The sequence below is a fragment of the Eleutherodactylus coqui genome, chromosome 12 (assembly GCF_035609145.1).
Source record: "Eleutherodactylus coqui strain aEleCoq1 chromosome 12, aEleCoq1.hap1, whole genome shotgun sequence".
NCBI classification, from domain to species: Eukaryota; Metazoa; Chordata; class Amphibia; order Anura; family Eleutherodactylidae; genus Eleutherodactylus; species Eleutherodactylus coqui.
In genome coordinates, this window is record NC_089848.1 from 15,503,295 (window position 1) to 15,523,598 (window position 20,304).

At 43.4% G+C, this 20,304-nt stretch overlaps 1 protein-coding gene across 1 annotated transcript in view; it reads left to right on the forward strand.

Moving 5' to 3' along the window:
- STAC (SH3 and cysteine rich domain) overlaps positions 1–20,304 on the forward strand; it is a 361,279-nt gene that overhangs the window by 304,534 nt on the left and 36,441 nt on the right. Inside the window, exons 8-9 of the mRNA XM_066585075.1 lie at positions 10,869–10,951; positions 18,312–18,363. Of these exons, the coding sequence (XP_066441172.1) occupies positions 10,869–10,951; positions 18,312–18,363 (135 nt within the window). The remainder of the gene's footprint in view (positions 1–10,868; positions 10,952–18,311; positions 18,364–20,304) is intronic.

Sequence of the window (20,304 nt, forward strand, 5' to 3'; positions counted from 1 at the left end):
CCTGCTGACGCTTGCCCACCGCTGTGCTGCCACACCGCGCGACACCGACTGCTGGCGACATGCTGCTGCTAACACATCTTGATTGCGAGACAGAGGAGGAGGAGGAGGAGGAGGGTGCTTTAGTGGAGGAAGCATACACCTCCGCAGATACCACCACCGAGCTGGGGCCCGCAATTCTGGGGGTCGGTAGGACGTGAGCGGTCCCAGGCTCTGACTCTGTCCCAGCCTCCACTAAATTCACCCAATGTGCCGTCAGGGAGATGTAGTGGCCCTGCCCGCCTGTGCTTGTCCACGTGTCCGTTGTTAAGTGGACCGTGGCAGTAACCGCGTTGGTGAGGGCGCGTACAATGTTGCGGGAGACGTGGTCGTGCAGGGCTGGGACGGCTCATCGGGAAAAGTAGTGGCAACTGAGAACCGAGTAGCGCGGGGCCGCCGCCGCCATCATGCTTTTGAAAGCCTCCGTTTCCACAAGCCTATACGGCAGCATCTCCAGGCTGATCAATTTGGCAATGTGCACGTTTAACGCTTGAGCGTGCGGGTGTGTGGCGGCGTACTTGCGCTTGCAATCAAACAGTGGCGCTAGCGACGTCTGGACGCTGCGCTGAGAGACATTGCTGGATGGGGCCGAGGACAGCGGAGGTGAGGGTGTGGGTGCAGGCCAGGAGACGGTAGTGCCTGTGTCCTCAGAGGGGGGTTGGATCTCAGTGGCAGGTTGGGGCACAGGGGGAGAGGCAGTGGTGCAAACCGGAGGCGGTGAACGGGCATCGTCCCACCTTGTGGGGTGCTTGGCCATCATATGCCTGCGCATGCTGGTGGTGGTGGCTCCCCAGCTGATCTTGGCGCGACAAAGATTGCACACCACTGTTCGTCGGTCGTCAGGCGTCTCTGTGAAAAACTGCCACACCGTAGAGCACCTTGACCTCTGCAGGGTGGCATGGCGCGAGGGGGCGCTTTGGGAAACAGTTGGTGGATTATTCGGTCTGGCCCTGCCTCTACCCCTGGCCACCGCACTGGCTCGGCCTGTGCCCACACCCTGACTTGGGCCTCCGCGTCCTCGCCCGTGTCCACGTCCTATAGGCCTACCCCTACCCCTCAGCATGGTGTATTACCAGTAGTGCAGAAACAGAACGCTGTAATTAAATGTGCCGCTTATTGGCCTGTGGTTGGAGGCTGACTTCGCTTACGGAACGCCAGGAAATAATTTTGCGCAAGCCTGCTGTAACACTTAGTTGGCTGCGTATGAATTAGGAGGACAACTACACCCAGCACAGACCCAGAACACTGAGAACAGTCACAGGCAGCCCAAATAGATTTTTTTCCCCAAATGTTTTTGGAAAGGCCCACTGCCTATATACACTGTATATGTCTTCTCTCTCTGCGTCACCACTACTGGCCCTGGAGTATGTAAAATAACTGCAGAGTGTTGCACTGTGGACTGGAATGTGATGTAACAGCCAACACAGAGCCAGGAAATAATTTTGCGCAAGCCTGCTGTAACACTTAGCTGGCTGCGTATGAATTAGGAGGACAACTACACCCAGCACAGACCCAGAACACTGAGGACAGTCACAGGCAGCCCAAATAGATTTTTTTCCCCAAATGTTTTTGGAAAGGCCCACTGCCTATATACACTGTACATGTCTTCTCTCTCTGCGTGACCACTATTGGCCCTGGAGTATATCAAATAACTGCAGACTGTTGCACTGTGGACTGGAATACAGCAGTGATTTAACAGCCAACACAGAGCCAGGAAATAATTTTGTGCATGCCTGCTGTAACACTTAGCTGGCTGCGTATGAATTAGGAGGACAACTACACCCAGCAGAGAACCAGAACACTGAGGACAGTCACAGGCAGCCCAAATAGATTTTTTTCCCAAAATGTTTTTGCAAAGGCCCACTGCCTATATACACTGTATATGTCTTCTGTCCCTGCCTCACAATATATGTCTTCTGTCGCTGCCTCACAATATATGTCTTCTGTCGCTGCCTCACAATATGTCTTCTGTCCCTGCCTCACAATATATGTCTTCCGTCCCTGCCTCACAATATATGTCTTCTGTCCCTGCCTCACAATATATGTCTTCTGTCGCTGCCTCACAATATGTCTTCTGTCCCTGCCTCACAATATATGTCTTCCGTCCCTGCCTCACAATATATGTCTTCTGTCGCTGCCTCACAATATATGTCTTCTGTCCCTGCCTCACAATATATGTCTTCTGTCGCTGCCTCACATTATATGTCTTCTGTCCCTGCCTCACAATATATGTCTTCCGTCCCTGCCTCACAATATATGTCTTCTGTCGCTGCCTCACAATATATGTCTTCTGTCCCTGCCTCACAATATATGTCTTCTGTCGCTGCCTCACATTATATGTCTTCTGTCCCTGCCTCACAATATATGTCTTCCGTCCCTGCCTCACAATATATGTCTTCTGTCCCTGCCTCACCACTACTGGCCCTGCACTATGTATAATTACTGCAGGGCGCAATGCTCTCCACGGCCGATATACAAAAAAAAAAAAAAAGTGCAACACTGCAAAAAGCAGCCTCCACAGTACTGCACATGGTTAGATGTGGCCCTAAGAAGGACCGTTTGGGTTCTTGAAGCCAAAAATACTCCTAACACTCTCCCTATAGCAGCACCGGCACCAACGGCACTTTCCCTCCTCTATGTCAGAACAAATCTGTGGCGAGCCGCGGGAGGGGCCGATTTTTATACTCGGGTGACACCTGATCTCGCCAGCCACTCACTGCAGGGGGGTGGTATAGGGCTTGAACGTCGCAGGGGGAAGTTGTAATGCCTTCCCTGTCTTTCTATTGGCCAGAAAAGCGCGCTAACGTCTCAGAGATGAAAGTAAAAATAACTCGAACATCGCGTGGTGCTCGTCACGAGTAACGAGCATCTCGAACACGCTAATACTCGAACGAGTATCAAGCTCGGACGAGTACGTTCACTCATCTCTACTCTTAATATATTTGGTGTATTTTGCTTGCACCAAATCTGAAATCCATGCCAGCTGCAAGTTGGCGTATATATCAGCTATAATGCTCGCTAACTTCTGGTGTAAATGATAGTAAACCTGTTAGGCCATGAGTGAGCCCCCTTATTGCTAGCCTGAACTCACTTTTTTTTAAAGTGGTGTTGGGGGGGCATAAAATAGCATAAAGCACAACATTTTGGCGCACATCTTCTGTTAGATGCTTTACCTACCACAAGGGCTTCTGCATCCAACTTACACAAAGGACAATACTCCTTTTCCCATACATAAATACTAATATGACAGGGATTTCTGCCTACGAGAAATCGTCTGATCAGAAGACTGCAGATTTCCTCCACACAAACTTCCCTATGACAATGCATATCGCTTGGACACTCATCTGTGCGTTCAGACACCACAAGTCTAGACACCCCTGCATAACAAACTCCTTCCCCTATAATGTCATGCTCGAAGATGACATGTCTAACCATGCGAGCCATTACAGACTAAACTGCAGCTCACATGGTCTGGAATTATTAGTGGATTTTACAAGGAGTCTGATGTCCAAACTAATACAGGTTATAAAAACAAATTCAATTTGACATTGAAGTTGATATGCATGTCACATCAGAGTGCTACTTGACAGATGAGTGGAAGGATGACTAACTCAGGCATTATAACGGGAATTTAGACAAGAACAACATGGTAAGCAGTCCCTCCTAATGAAGCCACGGAGAGAAATGATGTATTTGGACATGAAATTTCCCATGCAGAAAAATACACTTTGGTTATATTGAGCTGGAAACCCGCTATCCTGAGCTAATTGGTATTATTAGAGCAAATGTCATATATTTCATCCTCTAAAAGACTTTCCTATCAGTATAGATTCAGCAAAAAATTACACTGACAACTAATGAAGGTTTTTGTTTTTGCAAATGAAATACAAAGTTATGTTGACATAACTTAGATTTCACCATAGATTTGATGCTAAAGTCTTACTGTAGTCTATAAGGTGCAGAATTTTTCTGCACATCAAATCCTTGTGCAGAAAAAAAGTGACATAACACTATGGATTCTATACTGAATCCACGCCAAATCCAAGTTGGGAAATATCAATTTGCTCATTGGACTAAATTCACATGCGGTTTTGCAGCAAACCCAAGGGTAAGGGCTTTTACCCATTAGCGTTTTTTTAATATCGCTACGTTTTTTTCAATGGGACTTTCTAATGTTAAAATCACATCGCACAAAAATCGCAAACGCACAAACTTGCGATTTCTGTGCAATGCGATTTTCACATTAGAAAGTGCCATTGAAAAAAATGCAGCAATATCACAGCGTAAAAAAAACCCTAGTGGGTAAAAGCCCTGAATCTGCAGAAGATATACACAGCCTTGCTACGGATCTCTATCTTGCCTTCAGGGCAGAATCCAAGCCAAAATATCCACTGCAGTTTTTGGCCTGTTAATCTAAATATACTATATGTCTTATTCGCCTACTTTAGGGGTGGACACCCACTCTTTCCTGGCCGTTTGTGGATCATGTCAAACATCTAAGCAAAAAGAACCTACTGTAGTTTATAAAGCAGTAAAATGGGTAAGAAAGCATAATTTTAATACTATATTTTTGTTGCGTTAGGGTGGACACCCACTTGCGATTTTTTTCCCTGCGATGCGACAGCAATGATTATGAAACTGATGATTTTCAATGGTTTCATACTTATTTGCGATGTTTCAGTAGAACTTCGCATCACAGAGAAGAAATCTGCATTATTGCTTAGTGTTTTCAATGGGGCCAGCGGCAGCAGCTCTAGCCCCATTAAAACATAGGGAGTATATCGTGGACTTCTGCCATAGCTGTGGCAGGAGTTTCCTTCATCCCTGCGGGAACCGCGGGGATGAAGGAATCCTCTGCCACAGCTGTGGCAGAAGTCCAGGATGCTATCCCATTGCTTTCAATGGGGTCGGCGCTGCTGCTGGCCCCCATAAAGCAGTGGTTTTTAGGCAACCCCCGCAGCATGATTTTCAGGGAATAGCTAAGCGCTGCCTGTAATTGGCAAAGCGCTCAGCCAATCAGCACGGCCCTTTCAGGAGGCAGGGATTTTTAAATCCCCGTCTGCTAAAAGTTCTGGACAGCAGTGCAGGGGAGCCAGCCAGAGGACGCGCCTGAGCGACGGAGAGGTGAGTAAAGAATTTTTTTTGTTGTTTTTCACCAGCTAGGAATGATTTTCAGGGAGGGGCTTATATTTCAAGCCCTTCCTCGGAAATCATGCTGCAGGGGTTGCCTAAAACCACTGCTTTCAATGGGGCTGGCAGCAGCAGCAGCTGTGACAGATGTGGCAGAGGATTTCTTCATCCCCGTGGGGATGAAGGAAACTCCTGGCACAGCTGTGGCAGAAGTCCGCGATATACTCCCTACGCTTTCAATGGGGCTGGCGCTGCTGCTGCCGGACGCATTGCAAGTATTTGCGATATTGCAGCATTTTTTTTTTGCACTGTGAGGCAAGTGTATTCACTCGCTGTTGCAGCGCAAGAAATAAAAACACTAGTGGGTGTCCACCCGTACGCAATAGCTTTTGGCAAATCACTGGATTTTTTCATGCATAAACTCCGCCACCTAATATTTTTACCCTACACCCATAAAAGTCTAATTCTAGTCACAGCCACAGAATAATATCCACGGCCTTCAATTGAGCCAGTAGTGCCCATTCACCATATGGTCATGTAATGCTAACACAATGGTGTCACCTTGCACGGTTACCTCCACTAATTCAAGATACAAATAGTTAAAAAAGGATATTGCTAGTGCCACCTTAATGTCTACCAAAGTGCCTGCTACAACACCTACAGTGGCCACATATTAATGCCAGCCTTAGTGTCCCTATAATGATGTTGGGAGGTGCCCCACTGAGATAGGAGCTTCCAACATCAAGGACTTCCAAGGGTAGAGTGGGGTCCCTTCAGAATAGCAGGCAACAGGGACCCTGCCGTGGGTTCGATGTTGGAACCCCAAGTGCCACCGGCTATCAGCAGTTTTAGAGAAAGTCGTTTCTCTGTGCGGGACAAGGCTGAACTAACAAGGGCTACTTTCTAACCTAGTTCACCCTGAATTAGGAAAAGTTCTCTACCGCAGCCCTGTAACATTAGAGAAGGTAGGCAGTGGTGAGAAATGAAGAGCCAATACAATACAGTAGTTACTGAAGGAAAGAAATAGTGGACTATTTGCACACCAAACAATCCTGTCTGGAATCCAGAGACTCAGAATCACTTGAATAGTCTTGAAATAAATATAGTAGAACTAAAGTCCCTACGTTTTTTAAATGCACGCACTTTATGCGCATATAGCGCCATCACCATCTCCGTGGTCCAGAGCTAACAAAGTCTATGTGTGCCCTATGTTGGGGTATAATCCAGAAAGCACAGCCATGCTAATACTCACACACCAAGTAGTCCTTGAAGTAAATGTTCATCCTCAGGAATGGAACAGGAGCAGGGAGCATGTGTAGACCGCACCATACAGAGAGACTACAGCAGCAGCTAGTTCAGTGGTATGAATTTTCTGCATCTTCTCTACTAAGCCAGAGATACTCCAAATTGTAACTAGCCAACTTCAAATATAAGGCTCTCCAAAGGATAAACTTTGAGCTATGGCCATACCAGAGGCCCTGGTACAGGAGCCACCCGAATGCCAGGAACATGAATCTACTCCTCTCCACGGTTTCCAACAAAATACATATTACCCCCATATTGACAGCTACAGAAGTGCCATCAACGTAGACCATTGTCCACATTGCAAGAGGCTCAATGCTACCACAACAAAAAGTCACTGTGCCTACAGAACAAGCTAAGAAAATGAATGCTTTGATTATTAAAATACTGCCACAGTGCCCTCAAAATGGCAACACATGTACTCACTAAACAGCAGACACAGAAGCATGACCAATAGGTCAAACATCATGGAGCCAGCAGTGATGCCCCTGCCATAAAATATGTGCAACGTTCTGATAATGACAAAGTACTACAAACCTGCCATCCATAGTGTCCACACAACAAGGTCTACAGTGCTCTAGTAACAGTAATGGTTCCCCCCAATAATTGTGCCTCAGTGCCATCACAGCAATTTGAACCATTGTGTCCACAGAATAAGAATATACTAAGGTGAGTCCATACTGACAGCCACAAGTCAACATTAATGACATTGACAGTGCATGTGACATCTCTTGTGCCCCTATGATAGCGACAGAGTCTCCATAAGGACATCTACAAAGTAAAATGTACCATGTTTTACAATGACTTGTCTTCTATTGCTTATGCAGTGCCAACATACTTGGCTGCTTTCATTCTACTCATATATACACTATTGTTAGAGAATATAATTGTATTACATTTTCAAATTGATTCTTTATATACCTTAGAGTTTTTAGGTACAGGGCATAAGTTTTGGTAGCCTTTGATAGCTGGTTTGACTCCATTATCAAGATTATACGGCCAGAAGATACGGCTGATATGACAAGTGTAACATAGCATGTACTCTTATGTTGAAAAATAAGATGACAAAGCAGAAACTAATGTATTGTGTAAAGCATGTTTCTGTAAACAAACTTCTAGAACCTTCTTTGTTTACTGGCTCAAGAAGACAGGCGTACCCTTTGATTTGAGAGTATAAAGATTGCTGTATGTTGAAATAAAGCTAGAATCATCAGATCACACTAAATTGTGTTGGGATTTGTCTTGATTCCCGGAGCAGTTCCAGAATACTTATTCTCGCAAATTTAGCACAACCAAAATATACCGGTTTTGCAGATAAAATTGCTGTACCAATTTTGGTGTAACCACCATGATGGGGGGGGGGGGGGGTTGAGAGGCATCCTTTGTCCAACTGACAACCTAGTGACTCTTTCTGCCAAACAGGACAGACAGATTTCCCGGAGGTCCATTAAAAAGGTAAGAAAATTTACTTTTCTTACATTTACTATCTGTCCATCCCTGAGGCTATTTGAGTTCTATGACCGCTGGCCAAAGGAGACACTTCTGTTGTGTTCTCTTGGGTCCAAAGAAGCAGACAGAAAGGTATATCTTGTTGTGCTCCTGGTATGTATGCTTGTGCAAAAGGTGTCAAATGGCTCTGAAAGTTGACAGCAATACGGTACTGCTCAAAAACAGGACTTACAAAAAATTATATAATCATAGAATGGTAGAGTTGGAAGGGATCTCCAGGGTCATCTGGTCCAACCCCCTGTCAGGGTAATAAATCAATACAGCATCAATCAAAGCCCACCCTAAAATCCCGTGGTCGACGGTAAGGAAAAACACCACACACAGGTCTGGTATGCTTCCCTGTACGGGAGTAATGGCGAGTGACTTTACTTGCTTACACAGGGTTTTATCCCCTCCTGTTGCAACACAAAGCATATAGGATCTCATTGGTCCAGATATATATAGCATTATCATATATGTCCATAATACTGTCCACAGCAAAAATTAATTAGACAGGCAGCTGCATCAATCACATGGTCCTTAGTCGCAGTAGACACTTCTCCTTTTTCTTCAGACAAGATGTTGCAACTTCCTTAAACTGCCAAGCTAATCGCCGTTGCATCTTGTCCCTTTTTGTAATTCCCAAGACACAGTCTTCTTCGCCTTGCAAAAGCTCTTTGTCATATCTGATATGATTTTTTAAGGATGCATATTACGTATTTGAATATTTAAAGGGGTTGTCCCGAGGCAGCAAGTGGGTCTATACACTTCTGCATGGCCATAATAATGCACTTTGTAATGTACATTGTGCATTAATTATGAGCCATGCAGAAGTTATAAAAAGTTTTATACTTACCTGCTCCGTTGCTGGCGTCCTCGTCTCCATGGTGCCGACTAATTTTCGCCCTCCGATGGCCAAATTAGCCGCGCTTGCGCAGTCCGGGTCTTCTTCTTTTCTGAATGGGGCTCCGTGTAGCTCCGTGTAGCTCCGCCCCGTCACGTGCCGATTCCAGCCAATCAGGAGGCTGGAATCGGCAATGGACCGCACAGAAGCCCTGCGGTCCATGAAGACAGAGGATCCCGGCGGCCATCTTCAGCAGGTGAGTATGAAGACGCCGGACCGCCGGGATTCAGGTAAGCGCTGTGCGGGTGGTTTTTTTAACCCCTGCATCGGGGTTGCCTCGCGCCGAACGGGGGGGGGGGGTTAAAAAAAAAAAAAACCCGTTTCGGCGCGGGACAACCCCTTTAAGTTTTTTTTCACAAAACATTGCATAAAATTTGTACGCAGGTATAAAGATATAAAAAGAAAACATATAGCAATATATACACGTGCCCTCACACCCCTGTACAGTGCAAGATTTACTAAACCATCTCAGACAGATATTTGTCCAGCCTATTTGAACACTTCCATTGAAGAGCAACTTACCACCTCCCGTGGTAACCTGTTCCACTCATTGATCAGCCTCACTTTCAGAAAGTTTTTTCTAATATCTAATTTGTGTCTCCTCTCTTTCAGTTTCATCCCATTGCTTCTAGTCTTTCCTTGTGTAGATGAGAATAGGGCTGATCCCTCTGCAGTGTGACAGCCCTTCAGATATTTGTAGACAGCTATTAAGTCTCCTCTCAGCTTTCTTTTTTTGGCTAAACATTCCCAGATCCTTTAATCGTTCCTCATAGGACATGATTTGCAGATCGCTCACCATCTTGGTAACTCTTCTCTGAACTTGCTCCAGTTTGTCTATGTCTTTTTTAGAGTGGGGTGCCCAGAACTGGACACAGTATTCCAGATGAGGTCTGACTAAGGAAGAGTATAGTGGGATAATAATTACCTCACGTGATCTAGGTTAACTTGCTGGATCTGTAGATATTATCTGTAGAAATGTTGTGCATTTACATTAATATCTACAGATCCAGCAAATGTTAACTTGACAGTTTATGACAAATTAAATACAATGTTATGATGCGACAGTTAGTAAGATCATGTAGTAAGCTACATGTTGTGATTGTAGTATTTGCCACTAACCACACAGAGCTGAGACCAATACTCACAGGGGGGACACTTGGAGAAGGGTGCCTGTCAATTGGAAAATATACACTTCGTAAATTATAATTAGTTACGTTTATATAGCTGCTCATGCAATCCTTGGACATGAAATCTGCAATCAGAACATGACAAAGATAATATTCAAGTTCTCAGTTTTGGTAAATGGTTTCTTGCTTTACAGGATACAAATATGTGTACGCAAATATTTTTCACCTTTCTATCAATATGAATGTTCTGAAAGATCGGATCAAATGAAAACTCCTCCAGAATTTACAAAATCTTCTCATGTTTTTCATCCCACACAATAAAGTGATTCATACATTGCAAATCTGACAGCGTGCGCTCTGTGAGCACAAATGGCTTTGATGACAATGAATTAAATATGTTTTGTTTGATATAAATCCAATTTACCACGAATGCAGGGCAGAAGCAGCACATGAACTGCCATCTGAGATCCACAGTAGCCACTATGCTACTGCAACATTTTGAGATGCATACCTCACCCCAATACCTCCCTTTACCATCCTTGGTCACTAGGAACAAGGGTGGGCTCTCTTGTACTTCGAGCAGAGATATGGTTCTCTATCACTCTCCTAAAAGGAGTCTGGTAGAGTAATGTTTCTCCTTGTAGGGAGCACCACAAGGGTGTAGGGAGTCTTATACAGGTCATGCAATGCTCCCTGGGAAAAAATGATGCAAATGAGTGATGGAATGAGCCAAGCCAGAATCTCTATGTACATACAGCTGTTTCAGGGTTATTGTCCTTTATCAGTAGACAGTAGGATTCCGTCCGGAAAGGTGACCTGTTTATAAATATTATTTACTAGTGTATATATTGCGCTTACTTTCCTGTTTTCTTTTGCTGCAGACACCACTATTTAAAGATGCAGGAGAAACTTTTGTTGCCTTGTACAAATTTGTGCCACAAGAAAATGAAGACTTAGCAATAAGGTAACTAGCTTTTTCTAAAATACTATTTCAGAACATCTTCAGGAAAGTTATTGTGAAAAAGTACTTAAAGGGAATCCGTCACCTACCTATCAGCTAAGTTTATTGGCTAAAAGTTGGTGACTCGCTAAGTGTTATACTTACCTCCCCGTCATTCATCTAGTGTGAATGCTGGAAGCCGTGCGCTCAGTGCATTGAATGTCGCTGCTAACTGACCCACCTGTTCTAATTTTATAATTGGCAAACTATTATAAAATCATAATCAACTATTATAAAATTATAATCAACGTGGCTCAATGCATTGAGGGGCGGCTTCCAGCGCTGACACCGGGGGAATGATGGGAAAGGTAAGTATAACAGTGACATCACCAGACTTATCAGGTCACCAACTCTTAGCCCATAGGCTTAGTTTATGTGCTAAAAGTAGGTGACAAAGTCTCTTTAAGGCCACTTGCAGATGGGCGACAAGATTGTGCAGTTTGCATGCAATGCGATAGTGTTACAAATCGCATGTATGTGAAGCCCATGCTTTTCAATGTGTTATTTCACATGAGCGATGTTTTTTAGCCTGCTACATTGTCATAATACAAAATCACGCCACCCAATAATAATAATGCATCACCTATCAGGCTCTGTCAGCTGCATTGATGGTTGTCATTGGTTCATCAAGAGCTGGCGCTGATTGGCTGAGTCGCGGTGCACAAGAACCAATCACAGCCAGTGCTTCCCTTCCCTTGAGGCCGGGATTTCAAACCTCCAATCCAGGAAGAGCTGCCTGAAGACTACAGAAAAGTGTGCTGCAGCTGCAGAGGAGACGAATGCCGGAGCAGACAGCGCCTGATATGTGATGCATTAATTTTTATTTATGCAGATAGAGCTTATTTCGGGGGTAGGGCTTATATTTCAAGCCCCTACCCCCTTCTACCCAAAAAATCTCAGCAAAAGACCTCGTAGCATCATGTGCGACTTTGTAACGACACAGAATTGTTATGTTGCCGCGAGAAAAAGCAGCAATATCACCCATGTGAAAGCGGCCTAAAGGGTTATTCAAGTTTTATGTTATCATTTATTTGTTTATAGAATAGAAAAACCTCACGTACGTTACTGATATACATGTAGGTACAATTCTGCTAAAATATCTATATTAAATCACTGCTGCAGCCCCCGCCTTTAAAAACAAAGTATAGTCAATGATGAGTCCAGAGTCAGGCCATTCTCTCCAATCATGGCCGCCGCAGCTGGGTGTCAGCTTTAAAGAGAGCCAAATGTGTCACGTATAGAACTGGGGTCAGGAAACACTATCTTTTCTCCTTAAAGAGAGCACCTAGACAGTGATTGAGGAGACTCAAAACAGCCATGCAAGCTCCCTTGGGTAATATGCAAAATAAGGGAGATGGTATTCCTTCAAGCCAAAGTCGGACTTTTTATACAAGCCTTGTAACAATGACTGGGAATTAAAAGCAAAGCCAGACTCCATGTACATACAGCTGTTTCAGGATTTTTGCCCTTAATCAGTGTACAGTAGGAGTCTGGCTTTGCTAGTAAGAGGCCTGGGATGGGGAGAGCACCTAGACAATGAGTGATGAGACTCAAATACCCATGCATGCTCCTCTGGGTGATATGCAAATAAGAGAGATGGTATTCCTTCAAGCCAAAGTCAGACTTTTTATACAAGCCTTGCAACAATGACTGGAAATTAAAAGCAAAGACAAACTTCATGCACAGACAGCTGTTTCAGGGCTTTTACCCTTCATCCATGTACAGTAGGAGTTTGGCTTTGCTAGTGAGAGGCCTAGGATGGGGCTCAAAAACACTATCTTTTCTCCTTAGAGAGAGCACCTTGATGGTGAGTAAGGAGGCGCAAATGACCATGCATGCTCCTCTGGTTAATTACCAAATAAGGGAGATGGTTTAAAACCTCTACAGTGCCACCTATTGGAAGGCAGCATTCATTCAAGCCAAAGTCAGACTTTTATACAAGCCTTGTAACAATGACTGGAAATTAAAAGCAAAGCCAGACTCCATGTACATACAGCTGTTTCAGGGTTTTTGCCCTTCATCAGTGTACAGTAGGAGTCTCACATTCCTAGATCATGTGTAGCCCATAAGAAGTCTAATTGAGTTAGCTAATAGATACACAAGAGTAATCTATGGACTATGCCATATAGAGACAGATACTGCTTGATCCACTACTGGCTTTTGCTCAATAAACTGTATCAAAAGCTGCCAGAAAACCCTGTGTGTGACCCCCCCCCCCCCCCCCCGTCACCGATTGCGCTCTGTACTACTGCTGCGCCTTGGTTTTCTTGGCACTTGTAGGCTTTGCAGGTGCAGACGAGTGATCTATTGCAGAGCATTAAATGAAACCTGCCACCTGAAATTTTTGCACAGTTTATTCATGGCCCAAGTTTTACAAGCGCGACAGATAAACAACCTCCTAGTAGACAGCTGAAAATTCATTTGCAAAACACCAGCTGAGACTTTTCATCAAAGCACAACTTTAAGACTGAGGCGACCAAAGAAGCTTTATTCTGTAAAGTGGCTGGAGAGCAAACAGACCCTAAAAACAAATGGTATTCTGCAACTAAATCTATTCCTGTTACGAAAAAGGTTACCTTCACCTGTGTGCATGCTATTTTACAATTCAACTGCTACACGCTATTGTTCTAGACCCGGTTCACAACCTGCATCTGTGTGAGGCCCCTGTCCTACTGAACAAACATAGCAGCTTGCACAGCAGACAATCATCTGTGTCTGCAGTTTGCAGCCCATGCGGTATGTAAAGTGCACTCTCTTCTAAGAGAAAGGAAGCACTCATTCATTAATATACAGATGTAGCAAAATTTAGCTTGCCTTTCACGACACGCTACATATATATCACAGCGTGGCTATGCTATCTGTGCTCCCCGACAGTGAATAGAAGACAAGGAAGGCAATGGGCTATGCATTTCGTAAATAATACAGCTGCATACCTCCCAACATCTAGGACAGACACAGTGGAAAACTTGTGATTCATTGTTTGACAGATCCATTTTTCCATCCACATCTATACATATGAATGCTGTTACTTTAATTATCAGCATAATGTAAAAATTTTTGGATCCAAAATACACCATATGATGGAATAATATGCAAGTTGGTGTCTCAGATACAGTTAGAAACCATACAGATAGTCTATGGTGCAATATAGTAAGTTTATTAATTCCTTGAAGCTCCAGGGTGCACATTTAGGTTATGAAGGCTTGGGGTTTGCATGGAGGAGGAACAGAGGTCGATCCTGCTCCACATTGGTAGATGAACATAAATAGTTCTGGTGTTGAATCTCTATATCAATGATAGCAGCTCACAGGTAAGGGTTGCTTTTTGTCATTGTTTTACAACATTAGCAGGGAATTAGGATTAGGAATGGATAACCCTTTTAACTTTTACTTGAAACAGTACAAATTTTAAAGTGACCCTTCCGTTTCGGGACAAAATTTTGTCCCAAGACCGGAGGAATAGAAGGATGTACCAGTATTACCTGGGGTTGCTTTTTTCTGCCCTTCCTCTGCTAGTTCCAAGTCCCATTTTCAGCCATCTGAAATGGCCGATACAATCTTCAGACTGCCTAATCCCAACAGTATATTGATAATGTTAGACTACCAATATACTGTATCTGCTTTCTGATTGACTGATTGTCCAGAGCTGCTCATGACCAATCAGTGAGCAACACATTAACTAGCTGGAAAATTGCCACAGACATCTTAGAGGGCCCCAAACTACTAGATCAGAAGGGAAGCAGAGAAGAACAAATGGAGGTCATATATAACACTCCCCCTCTTGTCCCGGAACAGAATTTTGACTCAAAACCTGAAATTCCCTCTAACGTTACAATAACTTTTACTATTTACACCACTTATCTTATGGTGCCTCCTGCACCATTCTCTTCTTGCAGAAGGGGGTTAACTACAAACTCGGTCACTAGTAAATATAGTTGGCATATGGATCAGTTGCCTAAATAGATTTTTAATCCTTTAAAAGGCATAACTAATTTTACTTAAAAACAAGCAATTCACTTTCACTTCTGTGTTCCTTTTGTGTTCCAGCAGTCATAACTTTTTAAGGCCATGAATTTTATGAGCTGATTTCTAGTTTTTATAATAATCTATTTCAGATGCATACAATGCATTCAATAAATGTAATTAATCTTTTGGGAAAAAATGGAAAAAACATTGTTTTCAGATATTTAAGTTTACAACATTCTCTATGTAGTAGAAACATTATGTTAACTTTATTTTATAAGTTACTATGATTAAAAGAACACCAAATTTATATGTTTTTTAGTAATTTTACTACTCTTGCACAATTAAAATACTTTTTTTGCAAAATGTGTGTGTGGCTGCATTCTAAGACCCAGAGCTTCTTCATTTTTTGTCATCACAATGCTGTATGAGGCCTTGGTCACATGGGCGATTTTTCGCGCGATTTTCGCATTTGCATGCGATCGGCGATTTTATAGAACCATTGCTTTGCAATGGTATCGGACACATGGGCGCTTTTTATGCGCTTGTCCGATAAATTATAGGACAAAAGAAATCGCAGATCGCTCCTATCTGCGATCTGCGATTCCTTGTGTTCTCTATATGCGCTCAATGGGGCCGGCGGCAGCAGCAGCGCCGACCCCATTGAGAACATATACTACACAAATCATTCTCCTCTGCCACAGCTGTAACAGCTGTGGCAGAGAAGAATGATGTTTGCCCATTGAATTCAATGGAGCCGGCAATACAGTCGGCTCCATTGAAAGCAATGGGCTGCCGGTGAGCGCAGGATGAATTTTCGGGAAGGGCTTAAAAATATAAGCCCTTCCCTGAAAATCATCCAAAATTGTGTAAAAATTAAAAAAAATATATATACTCACCTTGTCCGTGCAGCCGGAGTTCAGCCGCGGCCGTCCGGCAGTTCTCCTGAGCTGCTCTGAGTAGTATTCAGCAGGCGGGGATTTAAAATCCCCGCCTGCTGAATGAGCTGCCTCTGATTGGTCACAGCCCTCACTAATCAAAGGCAGCTCTCACTCACCCATTCATGAATGGGTGAGTGAGTGCTGCCTCTGATTGGCTCAGCACAGGGACCAATCAGGGGCAGCTCTCAGCTGTCATTCAATAGCTGAGAGCTGCCCCTGATTGGTCCCTGCGCTGAACCAATCAGAGGCAGCACTCACTCACCTATTCATGAATTTATGAATGGGTGAGTGAGAGCTGCCTCTGATTAGTGAGGGCTGTGACCAATCAGAGGCAGCCCATTTAGCAGGCGGTGATTTTAAATCCCCGGCTGCTGAATTCTATTCAAAGCAGTTCAGGAGAACTGCCGACCGGCCGCAGCTGAACTCCGGCTGCACAGACAAGGTGAGTATATATATTTTTTTTAATTTCTACACAATTTTGGATGATTTTCAGGGAAGGGCTTATATTTTTAAGCCCTTCCCGAAAATTCACCCTGCGCTCGCCGGCAGCCCATTGCTTTCAATGGAGCCGACTGTATTGCCGGCTGCATTAAATTCAATGGGCTGGACAACGCTCCTGTGATCGGGCCCGTTTCAAAGGAAACACGGCTAGGAGCAGATTTTTCCGACGATTTTTCGGCCCCGGTCACGCGATTTGCGGATGCGCTTCCGTCATGCGATCCACAAATCGCAGCAAAAAACGCCTGTCTGACCGAGGCCTGAGGGTTTGTTTTCTGTGGGAAAATGTTTTTATAGGTGTGGCCTATAGAGGTATATGTACGTTTTAATTACTTTCTATTCCTATTTTGGCGAGTGACGAACAAAAAACTGCTTTTTTGACTTTTTTTAGTGCATTCATTGTGCTGCATAAATAACGTCATATTTTTCTATTATGAGTTGATACGATTGTGACTGTACAAATTGCCTGTAGGTTTATCTTATCTTTTCACTAATACAATTGTGTGTAGTGGGAAATGTTCTTTTTTTCCTGTAAAGCCACATTTGGAGGGTTTAATATTGTAGAAGCGTGAATACATGAGTAAGTGCTGCTCATCTTCTCATTCCTCTTCTGCTAAAAAAGAAGATGAACCACTTGTGTGACAATCAGAAAGCAAGTATGCTCTCTGATTGATAATGGGGAGATAAGTCCATCTCACCCTTCCCCCTGGGATGATCTACAGTCAGACAGGTACAGGAAAAGGATCTGTGCCTCTCCTTGCACACCACTTGCTCAACTCATGCTGCCCTCCTCTCCTGTATACATACAAGTAATAGCTGTAATATGCAGCTCCTACTTCATCGTGTTGTAACTTCAGTTAGATTGCAGCTAGAATGATGCTTCTGAGAATTAAGTTAATTCAAAATTGTCCTTTTCTAGTTTAGCAAACACAGCTCATCCTAATCTGAGCAATTTACAGCAATTGGCTCCCTTACAACAATCTCTCAGACTCGTCAGTCTTTGTAGCTCTCACACAATCTCCAAGTTGCCCCTATGGGGGTTTACAGCCGCAGCACCCAGATCTCACTTTAAGCTAGACCATTCTCACATGGCAGCTTCACAGGCTCATCTCCTTCTCAGACTTTAATTACTCTCCTAGCTGTTTTCAAAATAAAAAGTTATCTGAAAACGTCAGTGCTTGTTGTGTGTAGCAGTATTTATAGCCATTACATGACTGGAATATCAAATGTTTCACCAATTTTGCCTTCTGCTGGCTTCCTCTGTAATTATCAGTTTTAGCTAAGCTGGTGGATGGGGATTAGCTTCTATGATGTTTCCCATACACTGCACATACAGAGAAGAGGAGATTCTGCTCCCCTATCTCCCTGCACCACACTCTTAGAATCAGCATTATGGGGGTTATACAGCAGTAATGAGCAGTGTAGCAGTGAATTCAGTACTGGGGTGAGATGGAAAACTTACTATATCCATCAGCAGCATCTCTGTGTGTTTTTAACTCTCTCTCTCACTCTGCAGCTACTTCCTCCATCTCCGTAAACTGCTATGGGCAACATGTAATTTGACCCCTCAGTCAGCTAATTTATCACAAGATAGATTTTAGCACAATTTCAGAGTGAATGATCAGTTTGTAGGAAGCAGAGTGAAAAGTGGCTCAAGAGTGGAGACAAAAGCATCTCTTGTTTAAAAAGCTTTACTACAAAGTTTCTTATATTTGCTTGTACTATTGATTTATGCAACCTTTTTTTTTAAACAAGGATGCCTATTTAGATGCATGTTTATAAATATATTTACCATGGGTTACTTCAAATGTAAATCAAGAAGGATTTCTCATTGTGTTCAGGTGCTAATTTTGACACAAAGCTCCAACAAATAGGAATCTTACATTCTAAAGTTCAGTCATCTTATATCATCTTTTATTGCAGACCTGGAGATAGAATAACTATATTGGATGATTCAAATGAAGACTGGTGGAAGGTAAATGTCATTTAGATAATGTTAACAGCATGTAATATTTGTTGTGTAATGGCTAATACTGTTGCTATTAACCTATAGCTCTATAAACTATGTGAGAACTACCAAGATGTGGTAACATGAAATATCGCTAAGGCAGATATCCAATAAAAATACAGTTAAATAGTGTAAGTAAAAAGCAAAGAAAAGAAGAAAGGATGACAAAGGTAGTCAATATCACGGGTTGTCAGACAACACTGCAAAGAGAGAAATCGATAACACTGTAATTATCCCATGAAAAACAAATTGAATAGCAAGAAGGTTGCAGTCAAATGTCAGACATGAAAAAGGAGAAAACAGGAGGGAAAACTAGGGAGATGGGACAGATTTGATTCACTACTTACAAAGTCTGGTCTTGATTGGGACTTTGGTGAAGCAACAGTCACACACCTTTACAGTATAGAATAGCCACCAGAAGGCTGATACACAGGTGCCATGTGCTGGTATCTGGTTTCACCATAAGGTGGCAGAGTTTTCAAATTCATTGTTATTGACTACATAATAACCACAGGATTTTGTAGTTCAATATCAGTTTTACCCACAAAACCACGCAACCATTAACAATCAGTTCGAAAGAAACTCCAATTTGTGGTGAAACCAGGGGCTGCTCTATGTGCCGCTACCATTTTTAGAGTCGCGTTGCAGACACAGCCACAGAAATGCAATTAGATTTAATGCATATGAAGTACCAGACTAGCAAAGGTCCGACATTCCTATTAGTGTGCCTATTTATTCAGGTGAGGGTCCTTTTTGCCCAAAGTATAAGGCCTTCTGTCCACAGGCGATTCTTCATTGCGTTATCCGTGGTGATAATTCACATGTGGGTAACGCATGAAACACTTTTCATAGGATAACTATAGAAAGCGCAGCCCGATGTACATGAGCAGAAATCCGTTGTGATTTTCTGCTCGTGTATAAAAATCAAGGCATTCCGCGATCTGTCGCGATGAGCCTATCATAATGTTAGGTTCATTGCGAAAAATCGTGGTGACTTAAAGTGTTCTCCCGCGGCTGAAATCAACTTGTGATAAAACGCAATGCCCGTGGACAGGAGGCCTAAAACAAAAGAGTGCATTTATACTACGTGCATTACTTTTGCTTACGAGCTACTTTACACTAACACAGGTAGAATAAATCAAACACTTATAGCTTTAGTTTCTGCATCACTGTATGCTTTTTGAACATGTTTGCCCTCTTTTTAAAAACCTTGATATGTCATTTATGCTTGGTAAATCTCCATAATAAAGAACATGATTTATCAGGGGAATTTTCTAAAGGAGTTTACACATGATTCTAGCATTGAAAAGGTCACAAAATTTTGTCCAAATCCTGCTTGCATACAAATTGTGCAACTTTTTGACAGGTATGCTGCTCTGTGCCACTTTCCTAAAAATGGGGCTTGGCTACTCAGATAGGGAGTGGCTGCCCAGGACCAACACATTTATGTATAACTTATGCCAGAAACAGGTGTAAATTATACTAGAAATCCATGCCAGCACCTAGTTGGTACAGATATCTGTGTGGGCATACAGAGGAGTCGAGATGCGCCTAATATATGAAAAGGCTTTCACTTCATGCACCAACAGGGATAGTATTAACTTGACTATATGAAACATCGGTATTAATAAATGACCCTTTGTGTTTTGAAATGAGCTTGCCTGGTGTCAGGGAGAGAGCCGAGCTCTTTAATTTAAAGGGGTTGTCCCGCGCCGAAACAGGTTTTTTTTTTTTTTCAACAGCCCCCCCCGTTCGGCGCGAGACAACCCCGATGCAGGGGTTAAAAAAGAAAACCGGACAGTGCTTACCTGAATCCCCGCGCTCCGGCGACTTCTTACTTACCGGTTGAAGATGGCCGCCGGGATCTTCTCCCTCGGTGGACCGCAGCTCTTCTGTGCGGTCCATTGC